This window comes from Astyanax mexicanus, chromosome 2 (genome assembly GCF_023375975.1).
Source record: "Astyanax mexicanus isolate ESR-SI-001 chromosome 2, AstMex3_surface, whole genome shotgun sequence".
Taxonomy (NCBI): domain Eukaryota; kingdom Metazoa; phylum Chordata; class Actinopteri; order Characiformes; family Acestrorhamphidae; genus Astyanax; species Astyanax mexicanus.
In genome coordinates this window covers 76,635,676-76,654,183 of record NC_064409.1, presented here as the reverse complement: position 1 = coordinate 76,654,183, position 18,508 = coordinate 76,635,676, and the positions used below count along the sequence as shown (strand labels likewise).

The following is an 18,508-nucleotide window of genomic DNA, read 5'->3' as shown; positions in this document are numbered from 1 at the left end:
GAGGAGAACATGATGCCAAGATGCATGAAAACTGTGATTAAAAACCAGGGTTATTCCACCAAATATTGAATTCTGAACTCTTAAAACTTTATGAATATGAACTCTGAAGTTCTGTATCATTTTTTTTATTTCAAACATTTCTCATTTTCTGCAAATAAATGCTCTAAATGACAATATTTATATTTGGAATTTGGGAGAAATGTTATCTGTAGTTTATAGAATAAAGCAACAATGTTCATTTACTTATAAATATAAAATCAGAGAAACTGATTCAGAAACTGAAATGCGCTCTTAATTTTTTTCCAGAGTTATATGTGAAGTTAGACTCCACCCCTTTTCCACCTGCAGTTAATCAAAGCAGCATCACCTAGCAGCCAAAACTGACTCTTAATGCTCTCATAACTTGGGATCTGTATTTACTGATTGAACAGTGAAGCACCTCTGTAAGTCTTTCAGGATAAAAGCCTCTGCTGAATGACGTAAATGTAAAAGTAGGAGTTAAAGGTCATTCCAAGTAATCCGCGACAATACCCGCTATGCAAATACTGAATATTTGAATTGGACTTTGCATCTTTAGTCATTTACAGCCTACAACACATTGGCTAGACAAACAACCATTATATAAAATATAATGGAATACCCAATGGAAGGTAGCCTGGTGGGCAAGACTACAAACTGGTGGTATCTATCTATCTATCTATCTATCTATCTATCTATCTATCTATCTATCTATCTATCTATCTATCTATCTATCTATCTATCTATCTATATAATTCCAAACCATCCAGCTGAACAAACTACTAATGTTTTTTTAACACTCTGAAGAACCATTATTTAAGTATCCAGATGGTGTGTAGTACCATTGGCATTACTAAAGCACTGTTTAAAATTGTATTGTCTATTGTCGTGTTCATAATACAGACAAAGACTCCAGATGACATCACCTTTAGACAACACCACGACACCATGGCTACCATATGTCACTCTGGGTGGTCACATGACTGTGTGACTAACACAAATGTTTTGGGGGGGTGTATGTATTAAATTATTCAACACCAACTTTTTAACCTTGCAGTGCATTAGAGAAATACAGTACGTTATTGCGTAAAAGATACTAAACACTTTAAAGAAAAGTCTTGCATAGCTACGATAAGATAAGAGTAAGATATGTTGCTTTTTTCTTTTACTTTACAAACATCTGACCAGCCTTATCTGCAAGGACTGAGGACTAGTCAAGGTCTGACCGCTCTGATAAAACCTGTGGTAATACTGTACATACTGTATATACAGCACAACCTGGCTAAGAGGCTAAAAGCTAATGCTAGGTTGATAAGAGAAGGGAGAAGGATTGATTGCATGCAGACTGCAGGCTAACATATGCTAGGACTAAACCTAATCAAGCCAATTGGCTATAATCTCGTAAGTTATGATAAACAAATACTGTACTGATTGGACAACGAGAGCATGGCAACACAATCCAGTATGATTTAGAAATATAAGGGATGCACCAGAACGAATATATTTGGCTAAAATCAAAACCAAACAACATAAAACACTTGTCTAAAAGACAAATATTTAATATTAAATATTTTCAGCTGTTCTTTAAAGAAATTACAATTTAAAAATATTTATTAAACACACACCTCACGCACAATGTATGGACAGTTGACTGTTGTCAGGGTTTAAATCGGTCTGGGGGGTACCGTCTTCCTATGACAAGCTCAAGCTGTAGCCTGAACTCCAGCCCAAAGTTCCCTCAGTTTCCTACCCTATTGTTAACCTCAGTAGTGCTTTTCTAATCATTAATTTACTCCAGAAGTGCATGTTTAGTCACAAATGTGCCTCAGTAGTGCCACTTAAATCACATGTGAAGGAAATGTTCCTAGATGAAGGCAGCTAAGCATTACCTAAGCTAATGTTATTATCCTAGCCCTGTACAGCTTGTATTTTTAGCTGGAAAAAAATATATAGTAAAGAAAGAACAGATTGGATGCTGTACGCTTCACTTTGACATCACTAAAAACATGTGTAACAGTGTTAGGCTAGTTTGTGTTAGGCTATGCTAAAAGTCTTACACAAAGCTTTTACATTCACTACTGTGTTATACTCCACAACCTTCCTTTTTACTGATTGTCTGCATCTAAAAAAAAGCTTATTTAAGGTCTATTTGGACTTAAATAATCAACTGTACACCAAAATCTGTACAATTTATCAATTTAGCAAGGAGCCTGGCCAACTATTATCCCTTCTATTGCACCAAAAGCACAAATGAACAACACCAGAGGGCGCCACAGTGAAGTGATAATGTTTATAATGGACTTTTAGAGTTCTGGAATTTTTTCGGATTGACTAACCTTCATTTCTTAAAGTCATATTTTATTTATTTAGTTGAGTAGTTGTTGCCTCTCATAATCTGGATTAGAGCATTACTCAAATATTCACAATTCACTGTATACCTGTAACTCTACCTCTTCACTACTTTACTTTAACTGATGCTCTCAAACACTTTATTAAGAGACAAGAAATTCAAGTAATTAACTCCTGATGAGTTCGGCACAGCTGTTAACTGAAAGCCTGAATTCCAGGTGACTTAACAATAAAACGTTTTTTTTTATATATACCATATATTTTAATGGCTTTTTAATATTAGGACTATGTACATTTTAAAATTTGAATTATGTAAAAAATATATATTTTTTAAATAGCGAGTTTTACAAACTTTATCATGTTTATTAATTACGATCCCACATCATGCAATTGGATTAGCTGCTGTAGCCTTGCCTGCTGTGCTGGGATTGGCTAAGAAACCACCCTTCTTTCACAATGTATCCAATCATGTTGCAGAGAGGGTGGGACTTTCAGGGTTTTTTTTTCATAGTACCTTATATTTCATGCTACATTTATATGATAAAATGTTTATTTTTTTTCTTGATTTGTCTTAGTCAGTTTACAGATTTCTATTGTTTTTTTTTTTACATTTTATAACAAAATAAAACCTAATAAAAAATCTATCACAAAATAAAACTGCAGTAACATATGAAATTATCACAATATTTTTATTGTAGCTTTAGCTTAAAAAAATACCCTGAAATAGCGTGATATTATTTTATGCCAATATCATCCTCCTTTAATATATACTATAAATAAAACTAAATAAATGTCTATAGTCAACAACATGACTTTTGTTACCTTAGGTTTTTTTTATATATATAAGATTTAATTTATTTTTTTATTTATAGCGAGTTTTACCAACAGTTCCTGCAATGGGATTGGCTGATGTAACCTTAACTGCTGCACTGTGATTGGCTAAGAATCCACCCTTCTTTCGCAATGTCTCCAATCAGAAACCAGAGGGGGTGGGACTTTCTCGTTCTTGAACGGCGGGATGCTCTTGATGTACAATCAGCCCAGCCAATCAGCTTCTCGTTCTGGAACGCAGAAGTAAACCCACGAGCGAATCAGAGCGCAGGGCGGCGTGGCCTGTCTGAATACAGGTGTGTTAAGAAAAGTGTAGGAACGGAAGTTAAGTCGACTCGGAGGAGCGGCGCGTGCTGGTTTTAAGCGCAGCAGAACTTATTAAATTAATTACTATTAATATTCCGGGTTATTTGAGGGTTTTGGAGACTTTAGAGCATCATGAGCGACGAGGGTCAGCCGGAAGTGGAGCTTTTCGTCAAGGTGAGTTTGAGTTTCTTTAGGTTTCTCTATCTAAACTGTGTTTAAATTGGTTTTAAACTGGTTTCAGAGCCAGAAGTGAGGATAATTTGGTTTAATCATGGCTCAGACTGGCAGGTATATCAGTTAATGGTCTGATTAGAGGTGTGGAAGGTGGAGAAAGCTCTGTAGAATAAACTATCAGAGATAAGGATGAGGATAAGCAGAGCCAGGTGCAGCTCCCACAGCCTGCTCACCTGTGCAGACTGGTCAGATCCTCAGCACCAGCTGATCTGTACTGGGTTCTGGTGTGGTGGTGGTTCTGCTGGGTCAGTACTGGTCTGGATGGAAGGAGGTGGTGGTGGAGCTGGGCTGGGTTTTGAGGCGTTGGCGCTCGAGAGGAAACGCTGCGAGCTGCAGTTCACCCTCAAACACAGGCTGGAGTGTGTGTGTGTGTGTGTGTATGTGTGTGTGTGTGTGTGTGTGTGTGTGTGTGTGTGTGTGTGTGTGTGTGTGTGTGTGTGTGTGTGTGTGCGCCCGTATGAAAGCAGGCATTGTGTACTGGCACAGTTCTGAAGGCCAGAAAGCAGCTTTAGTGCTCCAGTGTCCAACAGCCCAGAAAAGAAGAGCAGCACTCAGAGCAGGTCAGCTAGAACAGACCATAATATTCACTAGTATAATAGTGTAAAACAAAAAAAAACCCCTCAAATTTTAAAGTTTCCATAATAATAGAATAAAAGGAATAATCAGAAAAGTACATTTTCTCTAGAAATGCAGAATGGTTGTGCAGCTAAACTGATTCGGACTGGTTCTGATTGCTGTGGGGTTGCTAATTATTTACTTGGTGGTTGCTAAGGTGTTGTGGAATGTTTGCTTGGTGGTTGGTAAGTGGTTACTAATGTGTTACTTAGTGGATAGTAAGGTTTTTCTATGTGGTTGCAAAGGTGTTCCTATGCTGTTCAAAAGTTGTTGCTAGATGGTTGCTATGGTGTTGCTAGGTAGTTGAACAGCCCGAAAAAAAGGAGAGCACTCAGAGCAGGTCAGCTAGAACAGACCATAATATTCACTAGTATAATAGTTAAAAAAAACAGAAACCACCAATATTAAAGTTACCATAATAATAAAACAACAAGGATAACCAAAAAAGTACATGTTCCCTAGGAGACACAGTATGGTTGTGCAGCTAAAGTGATTCGCACTGGTTGCTGTAGTAACCCAGGTGGCTGCTGTGGGGTTGTGAGGTGTTTTCTAAATGGCTACTAATTTGTTACTTGTTGGCTGATCAGGTGTTTCTGTGTGGTTGCAAAGGTGTTACTATGCGGCCAATATGTTGTTGCTAGATGGTTGCTATGGTGTTGCTAGGTAGTCCAACAGCCCAGAAAAGAAGAGCAGCAATCAGAGCAGGTCAGCTAGAACAGACCATAATATTCACTAGTATAATAGTTAAAAAAAAAAAAAATCAGAAACCACCAATATTAAAGTTTCCATAATAATAAAACAACAAGGATAACCAGAAAAGTACATGTTCTCTAGGAGACACAGAATGGTTGTGCAGCTGAACTGATTCACACTGGTTGCTGTGGTAACCCAGGTGGTTGCTGTGGGGTTGCGAGTTGTTTTTTTTTCAAGTGGCTAATAATTTGTTACTTGGTGGCTGATCAGGTGTTGCTATGTGCTTGCAAAAGTGCTACTATGCGGTCCATAAGTTCTTGCTAGATGGTTGCTATGGTAATGTGCTGGCTGCTGTGGCATTGCTAAGTGGTTGCTAGGTAGTTGAACAGCACAAACAGGAAAAGGAGCACTTAGAGCATGGTCAGTTAGAACAGACCATAATATTTATTACTATAACAGTAAAAAACGAAATAAAAAGAAACCACCAATATTAAAGTTTCCATAATAATAAAACAACAAGAATAACCAGAAAAGTGCATTTCTCTAGGAAATACAGAATGGTTGTGCAGCTGAAGTGATTTGCACCCATTGCTGTGGTAACCCAGGTGGTTGCTGTAGGTTTGCTAAGTAGTTATTTGCTGGTTGCTAAGGTTTTGCAGAGTGTTTGCTAGGAGGTTGCTAAGTGGTAACTAATTTGTTACTTAGTGGTTGCAAAGGTGTTACTAAGCAGCCAATATGTTGTTGCTAGATGATTGCTATGGTGTTGCTAGGTAGTTGAACAGCCCAGAAAAGAAGAAAAGCACTCAGAGCAGATCAGCTAGAACAAACCATAATATTCACCAGTATATTAGAAAAAATCAGAAACCACTAATATTAAAGTTACCATAATAATAAAACAACAAGGATACCTAAAAAAGACCTTTTTCTCTAGGAAATGCAGAATGGTTTTGCAGCTAAAGTAATTTGCACTGGTTGCTGTGGTAACTCAGGTGGATGATGTGGGGTTGCTATAAGGTGTTGCAAAGTGTTTGATAAGTGGCTACTAATTTGTTACTTGGTGGCTACTAAGGTGTTGCTATGTGATTACAGAGGTGTTACTATGCGATCGATATGTTGTTGCTAGATGGTTGCTATGGTGTTGCTAAGGTGGTATGATTGCTATGGTAATGTGTTGACTGCTGTGGCGTTGCTAAGTGGTTGCTAGGTAGTTGAACAGCACAAACAGGACGAAAAGCACTCAGAGCAGGTCAACTAGAACAGACCATAATATTCATTACTATAACAGTAAACAACACAATAAACAGAAACTACTAAAATATTAAAGTTACCGTAATAATAAAATAACAAGGATAACTAGAAAATGACATTTTCTTTAGGAAATGCAGAATGGTTGTGCAGCTAAAGTTATTTACACTGGTTGCTGTGGTAACCCAGGTGGTTGTTGTGTGGTCGCTATAAGATGTGGCCGAGTGTTTGCTAGGTGTTTTCGAAGTGGCTACTAATGTATTGCTTGGTGGCTGAAGGTGTTGCTATGTGGTTGCAAAGGTGTTACTGTGTGGTTGATAAGTTATTGCCAGATGGTTGCTATGGTGTGGCTGTTGGTGGTGTTATGGTTCAATGGTAATGTAAAACAATAACAAGGACAACTAGAAAAGTAAACTCAAAATGGTTGTGCAGCTAAAGTGGTTCACACTGGTCGCTGTGGTAACCGGTGGTTACTGTGAGGTTAATCTGCTGTCAATATGTTGTTGGTAGATGGCTGCTGTGGTGTTGCTATGGTGGTATGGTATTATTGTAATGTGTTGGTTGCTGTGACGTTGCTAGGTAGTTGAACAACCCAGAAAAGAAGAAAAGTGCTCAGACCATAATATTCATTACTACAAAAGTAAAAAACAAAATAAACAGTAGTTGGTGTTAGGGCTGTCCCTAACGATTATTTTTTAAACGATTATTCTAACGATTATTTTTTAAACGATTATTCTAACGATTATTTTTTTCGATTAGTCGACTAATCTATTCATTGAGAAACATATTTAAATAATTATTTTACGTTTTAAAGCAAACGATAAATTACTATATTTATATATAATAACAACAACAACAACACAAGCCTACTAAACCAAACCCCACACTTATAATCACTTACATGTACAGCACGTTGTTTAGATCTATAACGCTAAAAATGGATAAGCTCCCATACACCACAACCGTGTGTTGCACTGTTTTCTGTGACCGCTAGATTTTGTGACCACTGGCAAGTAGTTCTCAGCAGACCGGTGCACTGGCCGATTCGAAACGTGTTCGTTTCTAATGTTTACCCCGACTGGCCAAAACGGTTCAGTTTAGGGCTGAGGGTAAGGTGTAGGTATAGAAAGCTTCCGTTTTGCCAATGAACGCTCATAACCGTGAGCACTGGTCACAAAATTCCGACGGTGACAGAATACGGTGTGACACCGCAGCGCCGACGGCGCTAGCTAAAATAACTTAAGGCAGCTAGCTTAGCTAAACACCTGAACTTATGAATAATGCTACTGTTTCTGGAAACTATATATATATATAAATATAAACCAAAAATGTATAATTTCTGCCTGTGGCAGGTTTAAAACCTTTGGTAGACAGCCTTAAGTCTTTTTAAGGACACCCGCGGAGACCCTGATGTAAACGGTAACTTACTGTGTGACTCTGTTGACATAGTGCTCCTGGATGTTTGCGCTTCAAGTGCTCCTTTTGCACGTATGGCAGAGGACCACATTGTTGCCCTTTTGCGTGAAATGCTCCCAAACTTTAGATGCCCGCTGGCGTTTTTTTGTAGCTGGAGATTGCTCTCCGGAGTCCAAGCTCTCTAGAGCTTAGATTCTCTGCCCGAACCCGACATGACCCGAGGCCCGCCCGTAAATCCGACCCGGGCTCCAGAAAATAGTCCGAGATGTAGGCGTCTGTTTTTTAATTATATTTTTATAAAAAAAAAAAATAACGAAAACTGAAAGTGAAACTAAACTAATTTATTTATAAGCGCTGTTTTCACTACCGCAGTTCTACAGCGGGGGTGTTGTGCCGATTCTGTCCGCGAAGCGGGAGTCAGATTCAGCAGAGAGTCGGATTCGGCACAAACGCGGCGGCACCTCGCGGTCCGCGGTGTCAGTTGTAAGCGCTCGCGCTAGCCGCAAAATACGGCAGAAAACACTGAGGGAGCCGCAGAATTATGAATGGGACTAGAATATGAGCATGAGGAGATCAAAGAGAACCTTCACCTGTGAGTAGCTCTCTCTCTCTCTCTCTCTCTCTGTGTCTCTCTCTGTGTGTGTCTCTCTCTCTCTCTCTCTCTCTCTCTCTCTCTCTCTCTCTCGCACGTGAACTCCTCCGCGTTTGACTTGCAGAACTGTGTTTAGCTGTTCTTAAAAATCATTTTAATTAAATAATAGTTCTATGCTTCTATGTTACCGTGTTAATTAACATAATTCTGATCATATTTCGCTCATTAAAACAGCCCGAAAACAGCCAGTTGGAATTTTTGGGCCCGATCTAACCTCTAATGCTCTCCACAGGCGCCGCCATGTTTACGACGCGCCGACGCACGTTATGCAAATCGATGTATTTTTGTAATCGATGACGTCGATTATGTCGACGCGTCGCCCCAGCCCTAGTTGGTGTTGTTAAGGTGTTGTTTCTAGGTGGTTGCAGAGGTGTTGCTAAATGGTTGTTGGTCAGTTTTTGTAATGTTGCCATGTTACTTTGTGGTTTGCTAAGCTGTTACTATGTTGATGCAAGGTGGTTCTTTTTGGTGTTGCTGTGGACTATTAACTGCTTTGTCTATGTTGTTGCTGGGTGGTTGCTATGACATTTCCAAGGTTGCTATGAGGCTCCTAAGTGGTTGGAAGTTGGTTGCTGTTATGCTGCCAAATTGTTACTTTGTGGTTGATCAGCTATTACTATGCTGGTATTGTATTGTTAAGGGCTTTCTTTGGTATTTCTGTGGTTTCCATGGTGGTTGCTAAGGTGTTGCTTGGTGGTTGCAGATATGTTCCTACTATATAGCTGTATAAGTGTAGCTATGTATATGCTTTTGTAAGTTGTTTTTAGATTATTGCTAGAGTGTTGCTACTAGGGGCTTTCTGTGGTAATGTTTTGATGTTTTGTTTGCTGTGTTATTGCTAGGTGGTTGCTAGGATGGTACTATGCAGTTGCCATGGTAACGGGTTGGTTGCTAAGCTACTGCTAGGAGGTTGCAGTCGTGAGCCAGGTGTTCACTGACTGATTCAAGGCTTGTTCCATGGGGTAGCTACTTAATAGGGGTTGATGAAAATGAATGTAAGTGAATGAATGGGAGGAACGAGGGATGATAAAATTATAAATAGACGAGTGCAGGTAAGTATGGCTGTGGATTAGAGCTTTGGTATCTTCATGCTTCTTTATGTCTATCAGACAGAGGGAAGTTTTGGATCTGGTAGGAGGAATAGTGAATGGAAGTCAATAAAAGTAAAAAGGGATGAAAAACAACAAATAAACGAGTGTTTTTCTCATTTTTGCGGGGCTGCCCTGAGGTATTGTTTCGTTAGTGGTTTGTATCAGTCAAGGAGAAGCTCAGTAGGTGGACATCCCATTCATTCTTAATGCAAAAATAGATTTTTGAGAAGTTTGCCGTTATATAACATTTGTGGGAGTGAAGAGAGAACCCAGATACACTCTAAAGATTTGCATGGTTTAATAATAAGCATATTTTATTTTATTATATATAATGAATATAAGCACTTGGTTCACTTTATGACTTTATGATGTGTGTGTGTGTGTGTGTGTGTGTGTAGGCAGGCAGTGACGGGCAGAGCATTGGGAATTGCCCGTTCTCTCAGAGGCTCTTCATGGTCCTGTGGCTGAAAGGAGTTACGTTTAATGTAACGACAGTGGATATGAAGAGGTGTGTACATCTGATCTATAGTTTATGTTATATAGAGTTAATTACAAAAAAGTAGACACTCTTACTGACCACTCAAATAATGTATAATACATTATATTTTATAATTCCTGAAATTTAAATATTTTTAGTTAAAACACACATATTACACTGTCTCAAATTTCAAGAATACTATATTGTAGTATGCAGAAATGAAGTAAAGTTACTAAAAGAAAGAATTGATTCAGTAAAAATAAATGAAGTAAAGTTTACTAAAAGAAAGGATTGATTCAGTAAAAATAAATGAAGTAAAGTTTACTAAAAGAAAGGATTGATTCAGTAAAATAAATGAAGTAAAGTTTACTAAAAGAAAGGATTGATTCAGTAAAAATAAATGAAGTAAAGTTTACTAAAAGAAAGGATTGATTCAGTATAAATAAATGAAGTAAAGTTTACTAAAAGAAAGGATTGATTCAGTAAAAATAAATGAAGTAAAGTTTACTAAAAGAAAGGATTGATTCAGTAAAAATAAATGAAGTAAAGTTTACTAAAAGAAAGGATTGATTCAGTAAAAATAAATGAAGTAAAGTTTACTAAAAGAAAGGATTGATTCAGTAAAAATAAATGAAGTAAAGTTTACTAAAAGAAAGGATTGATTCAGTAAAAATAAATGAAGTAAAGTTTACTAAAAGAAAGGATTGATTCAGTAAAAATAACTGAAGTAAAGTTTACTAAAAGAAAGGATTGATTCAGTAAAAATAAATGAAGTGAAGTTTACTAAAAGAAAGGATTGATTCAGTAAAATAAATGAAGTAAAGTTTACTAAAAGAAAGGATTGATTCAGTAAAAATAAATGAAGTAAAGTTTACTAAAAGAAAGGATTGACTGAAGTTCAGTTCACTTATTTACTCTATGTAACATTTCAGTCTTGAAACCGAGTTGAAGGCCCTTATATGATCATGATTTCCCTCTCTTTCTCTCTCTTATTTCTCTCTCTCTCTCTCTCTCTATCTGCAGGAAGCCTGATATCCTGAAGGATCTGGCCCCCGGAGCTCAGCCCCCGTTTCTACTTTACGGGAGGGAAGTAAAGACAGACACAAACAAGATCGAGGAGTTTCTGGAGGAACACCTCTGCCCTCCTAAGTATTCACTCGTTTATTCACTCACTCATTCTTTCCTTCCTTTTGTTGACGTCATCCTGTTTATTTAACCCTTACTTGTTCCACTGTGTTTGAGGCTACACTCTAAAATGGAAACTGATTCATGTTCACACCATCACTATACATTCTCTTGGCCAAATTGGTCAAAATAAATTGTACACTCTTTTAAAAGAAAGGTTCTACCAAAAGTCCTTTAGGTGAGGACATTGTTCATGAAATATCGGCATGAAGGATCTGAAAGATCTACACAAACCATGAAGAGAGAACACTGATGGATTATCTGAGTAACAGCCATGATTGCTAAATTGACATTCAGTGAGCAGTGATGCAATCCACAAGTCTTCCTGTTTGTGCCAGCACCATTGGCAGACGGCTACATGATGCAGGACTACATACATGCAGACTAGTGTAACTGTTGTCTTTTTACGTCAGTGTCACACTGTAAAGGTGTCATAAAAGCAGGTAACCCCCAGTAACAATCCTTGCATTTGTCTTGGTGAAGACGACCAATAAATCTGTGTGGGGAGTAGTTGCAATGTTTTGATTCTTGACACAAAAAGTAGATACACAGCGCTGTCTCTGTGTCTGTGTGAGTGACTGGCTGCTGCCTGAGAATCGCGAGAGTGAGGGTTACAGGAGTAAGCGTGAGGTAACCGCATGGCCTCCATCCACATGGTTGGGCACGTTCTTGTAAACGTGAGCACGTGTGGAAAGCTGTGCACCTCAGTCCAGCACAGTTTTGCAGCACAGATATTTCCAGTTACTGCTAAATTCATGCTTTTAATCCCAGAAAAACAAATCCTCTTATTTAATGGCTTTTAAAAAGCCATTTAAATGCCTCATTCAAGGACTGATTACTGTTGTTTTGCTGTTTTCCTCGGGTTTTGAGAGCTGTGCGCTGACTCAGCTCTTGATTGGTCCGGTTGCAAGACAGCGTTTGTGGGGGCGGGGCCGGTGACATCACGGATGAGCCCTCGATGTTGCTTAATATTGAGATATATCGAAATCATCGAAAAAAGAACATTTGGAACTGTGTGAGAATATTGGAGATGCATGGGATGGATTATCACAGTACTCCATTAGGAACCTCTACAACTCTCTACATCTGACGTCTGGCATGCCTTTCTTCTGATGGATCAAAATATGTTTTTCCTATGGCATCACTTGAAGTACCAGTAACATAATTTGAAGAAGCATTGTTTTTAAGAATGTGTGGAATAGGTGTTTTTAATGGAAACAGTGTGTGGGTGTGGTCTCTGTCTAGATCTTAACCTTTATTCTTCTCACTGCAGGTACCCACGGCTAGCTGCCCGAAACCCAGAGTCCAACACTGCTGGCATGGACGTGTTCTCCAAATTCTCAGCCTACATCAAGAACTCCAACCCTGGAATGAACGACAGTGAGTAATACTCATAGGGATTTGTTTTTAAATTTTGATGAAAATACTGATACAAATCTCTTTCTATGTTTGCCCAAATAAGTGAAAAAGCCTGAAGAATTGATAGCAAACAGTGCCATTTTTAATAATGCAAAATTTTGTTCTTATTTAGCCAGAAATGTTCGTTTTGGTGCATCCCTACTATTTATATTAACAGAAGCGTATCTGGGGGAAATCAGTGATTAAAAAGATTATCTTACACCTCTATCTTACACCTGTACATTGTACGTCAAAATACTCATTGCTATCTTACACCCTGCCAATAGTCTGTATCCTGTATTTTTATGGACTATAAGGTGCACCATTAATGAACATCTATTTTCATACATAAGGCGCACCTGATTATAAGGCCCATTAAGCAACACTAGTAAGGATGCCTACATCTAAGTGAGCAAGGGTGTCGCCATGTTTTCTGTCTAATGGGGAAGCTGGGGGAAGCTAAGTAAAAAAAAATCTTTAAAAAAAATAATTTTCTTCTGTTTATTTACAGTAAGCTTAAATTTCCAATATTTTTTCTAAGGGTGAGTTGTCAGTGATGTTTTCCAGTAGCAGCAGCATTAGCATTAGCCGCTAACCTCAGTGCTAGCGGGAAGTAAATGCTGCCCGATAGGGATAGACTGAGGAACCCTGAGAGTTCCGGTGATCCAGGGCACTATCAGCTAGCGGTTCATCCCACGTAGCTTGTTTTAACATGTGAACATACAGATTACAGTCCAATATACCCACTCTATATACTCTGAATGGTGAAAGAGCTTGCACTGCGATTAACAGCTAATGCTAATGCTGCTCCAGCCTTAGTGCTGGAGAAACTTCACTGAAAACTTACCATTTAAAAGCTGCACTTCAGCAGAGTGGCTTTACTATTCCTTAATACCTGACTGGTAGAATTCATACATAAGGCTCAATGGATTATAAGGGACACTGACGAAAAGGGTTTTAAGTCTGTAAAATATGGTAAACATCTGGTGTTTTGCTATCTTGGCTATGGAAAACACTGGTGGTCCACTGACTGAATACAAACTAGACAGATAATAACAGTCAGGTGTTCATTGCTATCTTGGAAATGCTGGCACATAGCTCTTATAGTGTGCCTTATCTTATCTTATCGATAGATAGACAGAGAGAGAGATAGATAGATAGATAGATAGATAGATAGATAGATAGATAGATAGATAGATAGATAGATAGATAGATAGATAGATAGATAGATACTTTATTGATCCCCAAAGGGAAATTCTAGACATCCAGCAGCAGCTATAATACACAAAGTTACAAAAGGATAAAATAGAATCAAATAAAAAATAGAATGTACAATGTAAAATGTAAAAGTACAGTCTTTAGTGTGTGTGTGTAATGTAGAATGGAGGTAGTGCAGTTGAACAATAGACAGTGAACACCAGTTGATGTGCATAAAGTGAGGATAACTGATGTCAGCCATACAGAAAGTGCACAGAGTCTTTAGTTTGCTGTGCTGAGAGGACTACCGTATCTTATCTTTTTTGAATTGGGTGAACAGTATTATACCCTGAAATCTCGTGCCATATCACCCACCCCTAATTATCACATCAGGGGACTACTTTTTTGAGTATTTTTTTAGCAAAAGGAAAATTTACACTGTTCTCATTTCTCATTATATACCTACTAGAGACAGATTATATCTGTCCAGTATCATTTATTTTACTTTAATCCTGGATGTAAGGAGATATTTGGAGTGCATTATTATTAGTATCATGACATTCTTGATCATTGACTTCTGATAAAAATTTGATAAAATTCTTGCATTTTTTTATATCTTAGTTAGGCGTGTGCCATATCATATCATATGCAATATTTTTAATTTAGTTTTGTGTCATATCGCCAAGAGTATCATTATCACAAAAATACCATGAAATATTGTAATATTATTTTAGGGCCATATCACCCACCCCCATTCCTGGTTCACACCATAGTTCACACTGTTTACCCCAAACAGACTGAGCCCAGCAGGGGGGGAATTGTCTGGGGTTAGTTTATGGGATTTGTCGGTACCTGCTCTTTAAAGCAGTGTGCCAAACCTAATCCAAATCCAATGTTCCAGGATTACAGCTAAACTCTAACTTCCCTGTAACTAACACACACGCAAACACACACACACACACAGAAAGAGATAAATTACTAAACATGGAATAATCCTAGTCCAAATCTTTATTATACGCCTCAAGAAAATGTTTATTAGTCTGAGTCTGAGTGTAGATTATAAGTTGTAATTCTGTGTGTGTGTGTGTGTGTGTGTGCGCAGACCTGGAGAAAGGCCTGCTGAAGGCTCTGAAGAAGCTGGACGATTATCTAAGCTCTCCTCTGCCTGATGAGATTGACGAGAACAGCGCTGATGATGTCACCACGTCGTCCCGCCCCTTCCTGGACGGTCAGGAGCTCACGCTGGCCGACTGCAACCTGCTCCCCAAGCTGCACATCATCAAGGTACCACAAACCTGATGCTCACTTTTTTTATTAGTGTAATTTCTATACTAGCTTTTAAATGGGTGTGTGGCTTTTTCTTAGTCAGTTTTATGAGGTAGAGTTACCTGGAAATCAGGCTTTCAGTTAACAGCTGTGCTGAACTCGTCAAGAGTTAATTACTTAAAGGTCTCATTCCATCGTTTTTCATTCATTTTAAAATGTCTAGTTGTGGTTTCTAGTATGAATAAATGTTATGTGAGACGCTTTGTTTGAAAAAAAAAAAGCTCAGGTGTTTCTATTTAGCCCTGCTTTAGTCCACTTAATTAGTGGGTCTCTGAAGAAAGACAAGATTCGACAAGCGAACTCAGTCAAGCGAACTCACCTCCCTGGTAAAGAAACATCTATTTTTCAGGAAAAATTCAGGCCAGTCAATCCGAAAGTCAAATTCAAGAAGTATCCTTAAGTTAAGTTGCCAAAAAGACCATCAAAAATATGTTATAATGTTATAATGATGAAACGGGCACTCATCAGGACCGCCCCAGAAAAGAAGGAGCAAGAGTTTCCTCTGTTGCACAGGAGACGTTCATCAGAGTTACCAGCCTCAGAACCTACAAATGTAACATTTATATACATTCCATTTAATCTTTTAATTAACCCCAAAGCGCCACGCTGTTAAGATACAAACGCGCCAAAGTCAGAGCTCACCGGACTTTTAAAGGAAATGACAACTGGCACACTGATTGGTTTATTTTACATTACGCCCAAAATTAACCACACCCATGACAAATTAAGATAATTAGTTCATGCCTTTTGTGTGTTCTGAGCTGCTCAAGGCATATTTTTTGCACCTCACGATACCAAAGACACACAGACACGCCCTAAATCCAGCTGCTCTGTAGATCACAAAAATAGGGCTCTCTCTATCTTTGTCCACATTTATAATCCCTCTCTCTTTCTCTCTCTCTTTTTCAGGTGGTCTGTCTGAAGTATCGGAGTTTCTCCATCCCTCGGACCCTCGTCTCGCTATGGAGGTACCTGGATGCAGCCTACGCCCGAGAGGAGTTCTCCTCCACCTGTCCGAGTGATAACGAAATACACATCGCCTACGCTTCTGTCGTAAAAGCCCTCAAATAGGACAGGGAACACATATACATAAATACACACACACACACACATACATACATATACACACTGCTGTATACACACAGAGACATGAAGAAGTTGCCAATATGTGTATTGCCAATGTATTCAGGTTGAAAATGAGAGTTTTACACACACACATACACATACACACATATAGACTTCCACATATACAGGGGTTGGACAATGAAACTGAAACACCTGTTATTTAAGTGTGGGAGGTTTCATGGCTAAATTGGAGCAGCCTGGTGTTCAATCTTCATTAATTGCACATTGCAGCAGTAAGAGCAGAGTGTGAAGGTTCAATTATCAGGGTAAGAGCACAGTTCTACTCTATATATTACAATGCACACAACATTATGGGAGACATACCAGAGTTCAAAAGAGGACAAATTGTTGGTGCACGTCTTTCTGGAGCATCTGTGACCAAGACAGCAAGTCTTTGTGATGCATCAAGAGCCACGGTATCCAGGGTAATGTCAGCATACCACCAAGAAGTACCAACCACATCCAACAGGATTAACTGTGGACGCTGTAAGAGGAAGCTGTCTGAAAGGGATGTTCGGGTGCTAACCCGGATTGTATCCAAAAAACATAAAACCACGACTGATCAAATCACGGCAGAATTCAATGTGCACCTCAACTCTCCTGTTTCCACCAGAAATGTCCGTCACCGCAACAAATTATTGTGGTCTAAAACCAGGTGTTTCAGTTTCATTGTCCAACCCCTGTATAAACCCTTGTATATAATCACACACACACTTTTTATTATAAAACGTTTGCATTTCAAAAAGCTCTTAAAGGGATATTTCACACTTTTATATTCTACATTTTCCGTATTTTCTGTTTTTCTGTATTTCTGTGTGTTAGATCATTCAGCTCACTGGCTTATAGACATAAAACCTGAAGTAATTCCATTCATTTTGAATGGAAATTCGCATAATTAAGTTATCTGCATCATTTATCTTTTTCTACTATGGTTATAATGACCTCTAAAAGCACGGTCCTTTAAAAGAACGAACCCTAGGGCTCTCTATCTTCAGGACTTTGCAAGATCAATCAATGGTGATGCCACAGCCATAGCTTTACTCACTCTGGAAGCTTAGGATGGTCATCTTTCTCCAACCATAGCATCCCTTGCAATTGTATGGCTTTACCTGCTCACAACACACCTGATTTAACTAATCAACTAATTAATAAGCCCTTAAATAGTTACAATGGGTTGTGTTTAAAGCAGGTAATCCTCTAAAATGTGCTTGTCAAGGGGCAACAGAGCCAGGATTAAAGAACATTGACCTAATAAGATGCTCACCAGTGTGGGTGTTAGGCTAGCCTGTTAGCTGATAGGTATAACAGAACTGGTGATTAGTGTTCTCCTCCAAGTGTGTTGAATAATGCGCTGCAGCGTTTGCTCTGCTAATGCTGTTAACATTCTTAATTATTAAAACAAAGCTTGTGAGTGAAATTGCCAGTGATAAAGGGATAAAGGGTTGGGATTATGCACTTAATACACTTACAGCCCAAAATGTTTGTCCATTTCTTAAAATTTTACTTTCTGTTGATTATTATGTTAAACTAGCCTGTTTTTCTGTGTCGTTGTGTTGTTCTGAAATGCCCATCTTCCCAACCTGACTATAAATATATTTATACACAAGACAGACAACACCAATGAGGGGCTAACAGTGTTTTTCAGTATCTCAATACCCACAGCTATATTGAAGGTTTTTTCCCATTGTCAATCTCTTCACTGCAAAAACTACTTTTTTATCAAGTGAAATTATGTAATTTTTAGGCAATAAATTTGTTTTTTCTTTTCTCTGTGAGTGTAAGATTATTTTTTTCTTTTTTTTAGGAATAATATATATATCTTAATCAGTCTCCCTTACATTTTTTACCCTATTTTAATTAATTTGCCAGTCAAGGTATTTAAGATATAAAATCAGTGATCTTTGCAAGATATGAGTCTTACTTTATACTTTCACACTTTTTACACTTTGCAGTTGCTTATTTAAAAAAAAAAAACTGTCTTAATTTTCATACATTTTGCCTAGTTTTTGCCAATGGGTCTACCTATTTCTGGATGTTTTTAGATGTTGTAAGTCATTTTATCTGCTAAAATTGAGAAAGGTGAAATAATCTTAGAAGAAATGACTTAAAATAAAGACTGAATGCTTTAAAATCCATTGCACATCAGACATACCGCACTGTGCAGTCCTCCAAAATAATATATATACCATTGTTTTTAATGGAGATACACAATCAGGTACCCATATCCAGTGTTTAGGTACTCTAAGAACTGGTATAGTTATTATTGCATTTGTTCAAAGCCTAAATGATACCAATAGCCTTTAGAAAAACATAGATACTGCTAATAAAATTACTTAAAACAAATAAAAA

General features: G+C 38.1%; 1 protein-coding gene across 1 annotated transcript; it reads left to right on the top strand.

Moving 5' to 3' along the window:
- Positions 1 to 3,510: 3,510 nt before the first annotated feature.
- On the top strand, positions 3,511 to 17,927 carry clic1 (chloride intracellular channel 1). The gene is made up of 6 exons (XM_022671941.2): positions 3,511 to 3,678; positions 9,849 to 9,958; positions 10,952 to 11,077; positions 12,387 to 12,493; positions 14,811 to 14,992; positions 15,944 to 17,927. Exons 1-6 carry the CDS (start codon positions 3,637 to 3,639, stop codon positions 16,103 to 16,105), a joined length of 729 nt encoding a protein of 242 aa, XP_022527662.2. The 5' UTR covers positions 3,511 to 3,636; the 3' UTR covers positions 16,106 to 17,927.
- The last annotated feature ends 581 nt before the right edge of the window (positions 17,928 to 18,508 follow it).

Coding starts and splice junctions, on each gene's coding strand:
- clic1 (XM_022671941.2), top strand. CDS start 3,637: ATGAGCGACGAGGGTCAGCCGGAAGTGGAGCTTTTCGTCAAG. Junction 9,959..10,951: donor ACGACAGTGGATATGAAGAG/GTGTGTACATCT, acceptor CTCTATCTGCAG/GAAGCCTGATATCCTGAAGG. Junction 14,993..15,943: donor CCAAGCTGCACATCATCAAG/GTACCACAAACC, acceptor TCTCTTTTTCAG/GTGGTCTGTCTGAAGTATCG.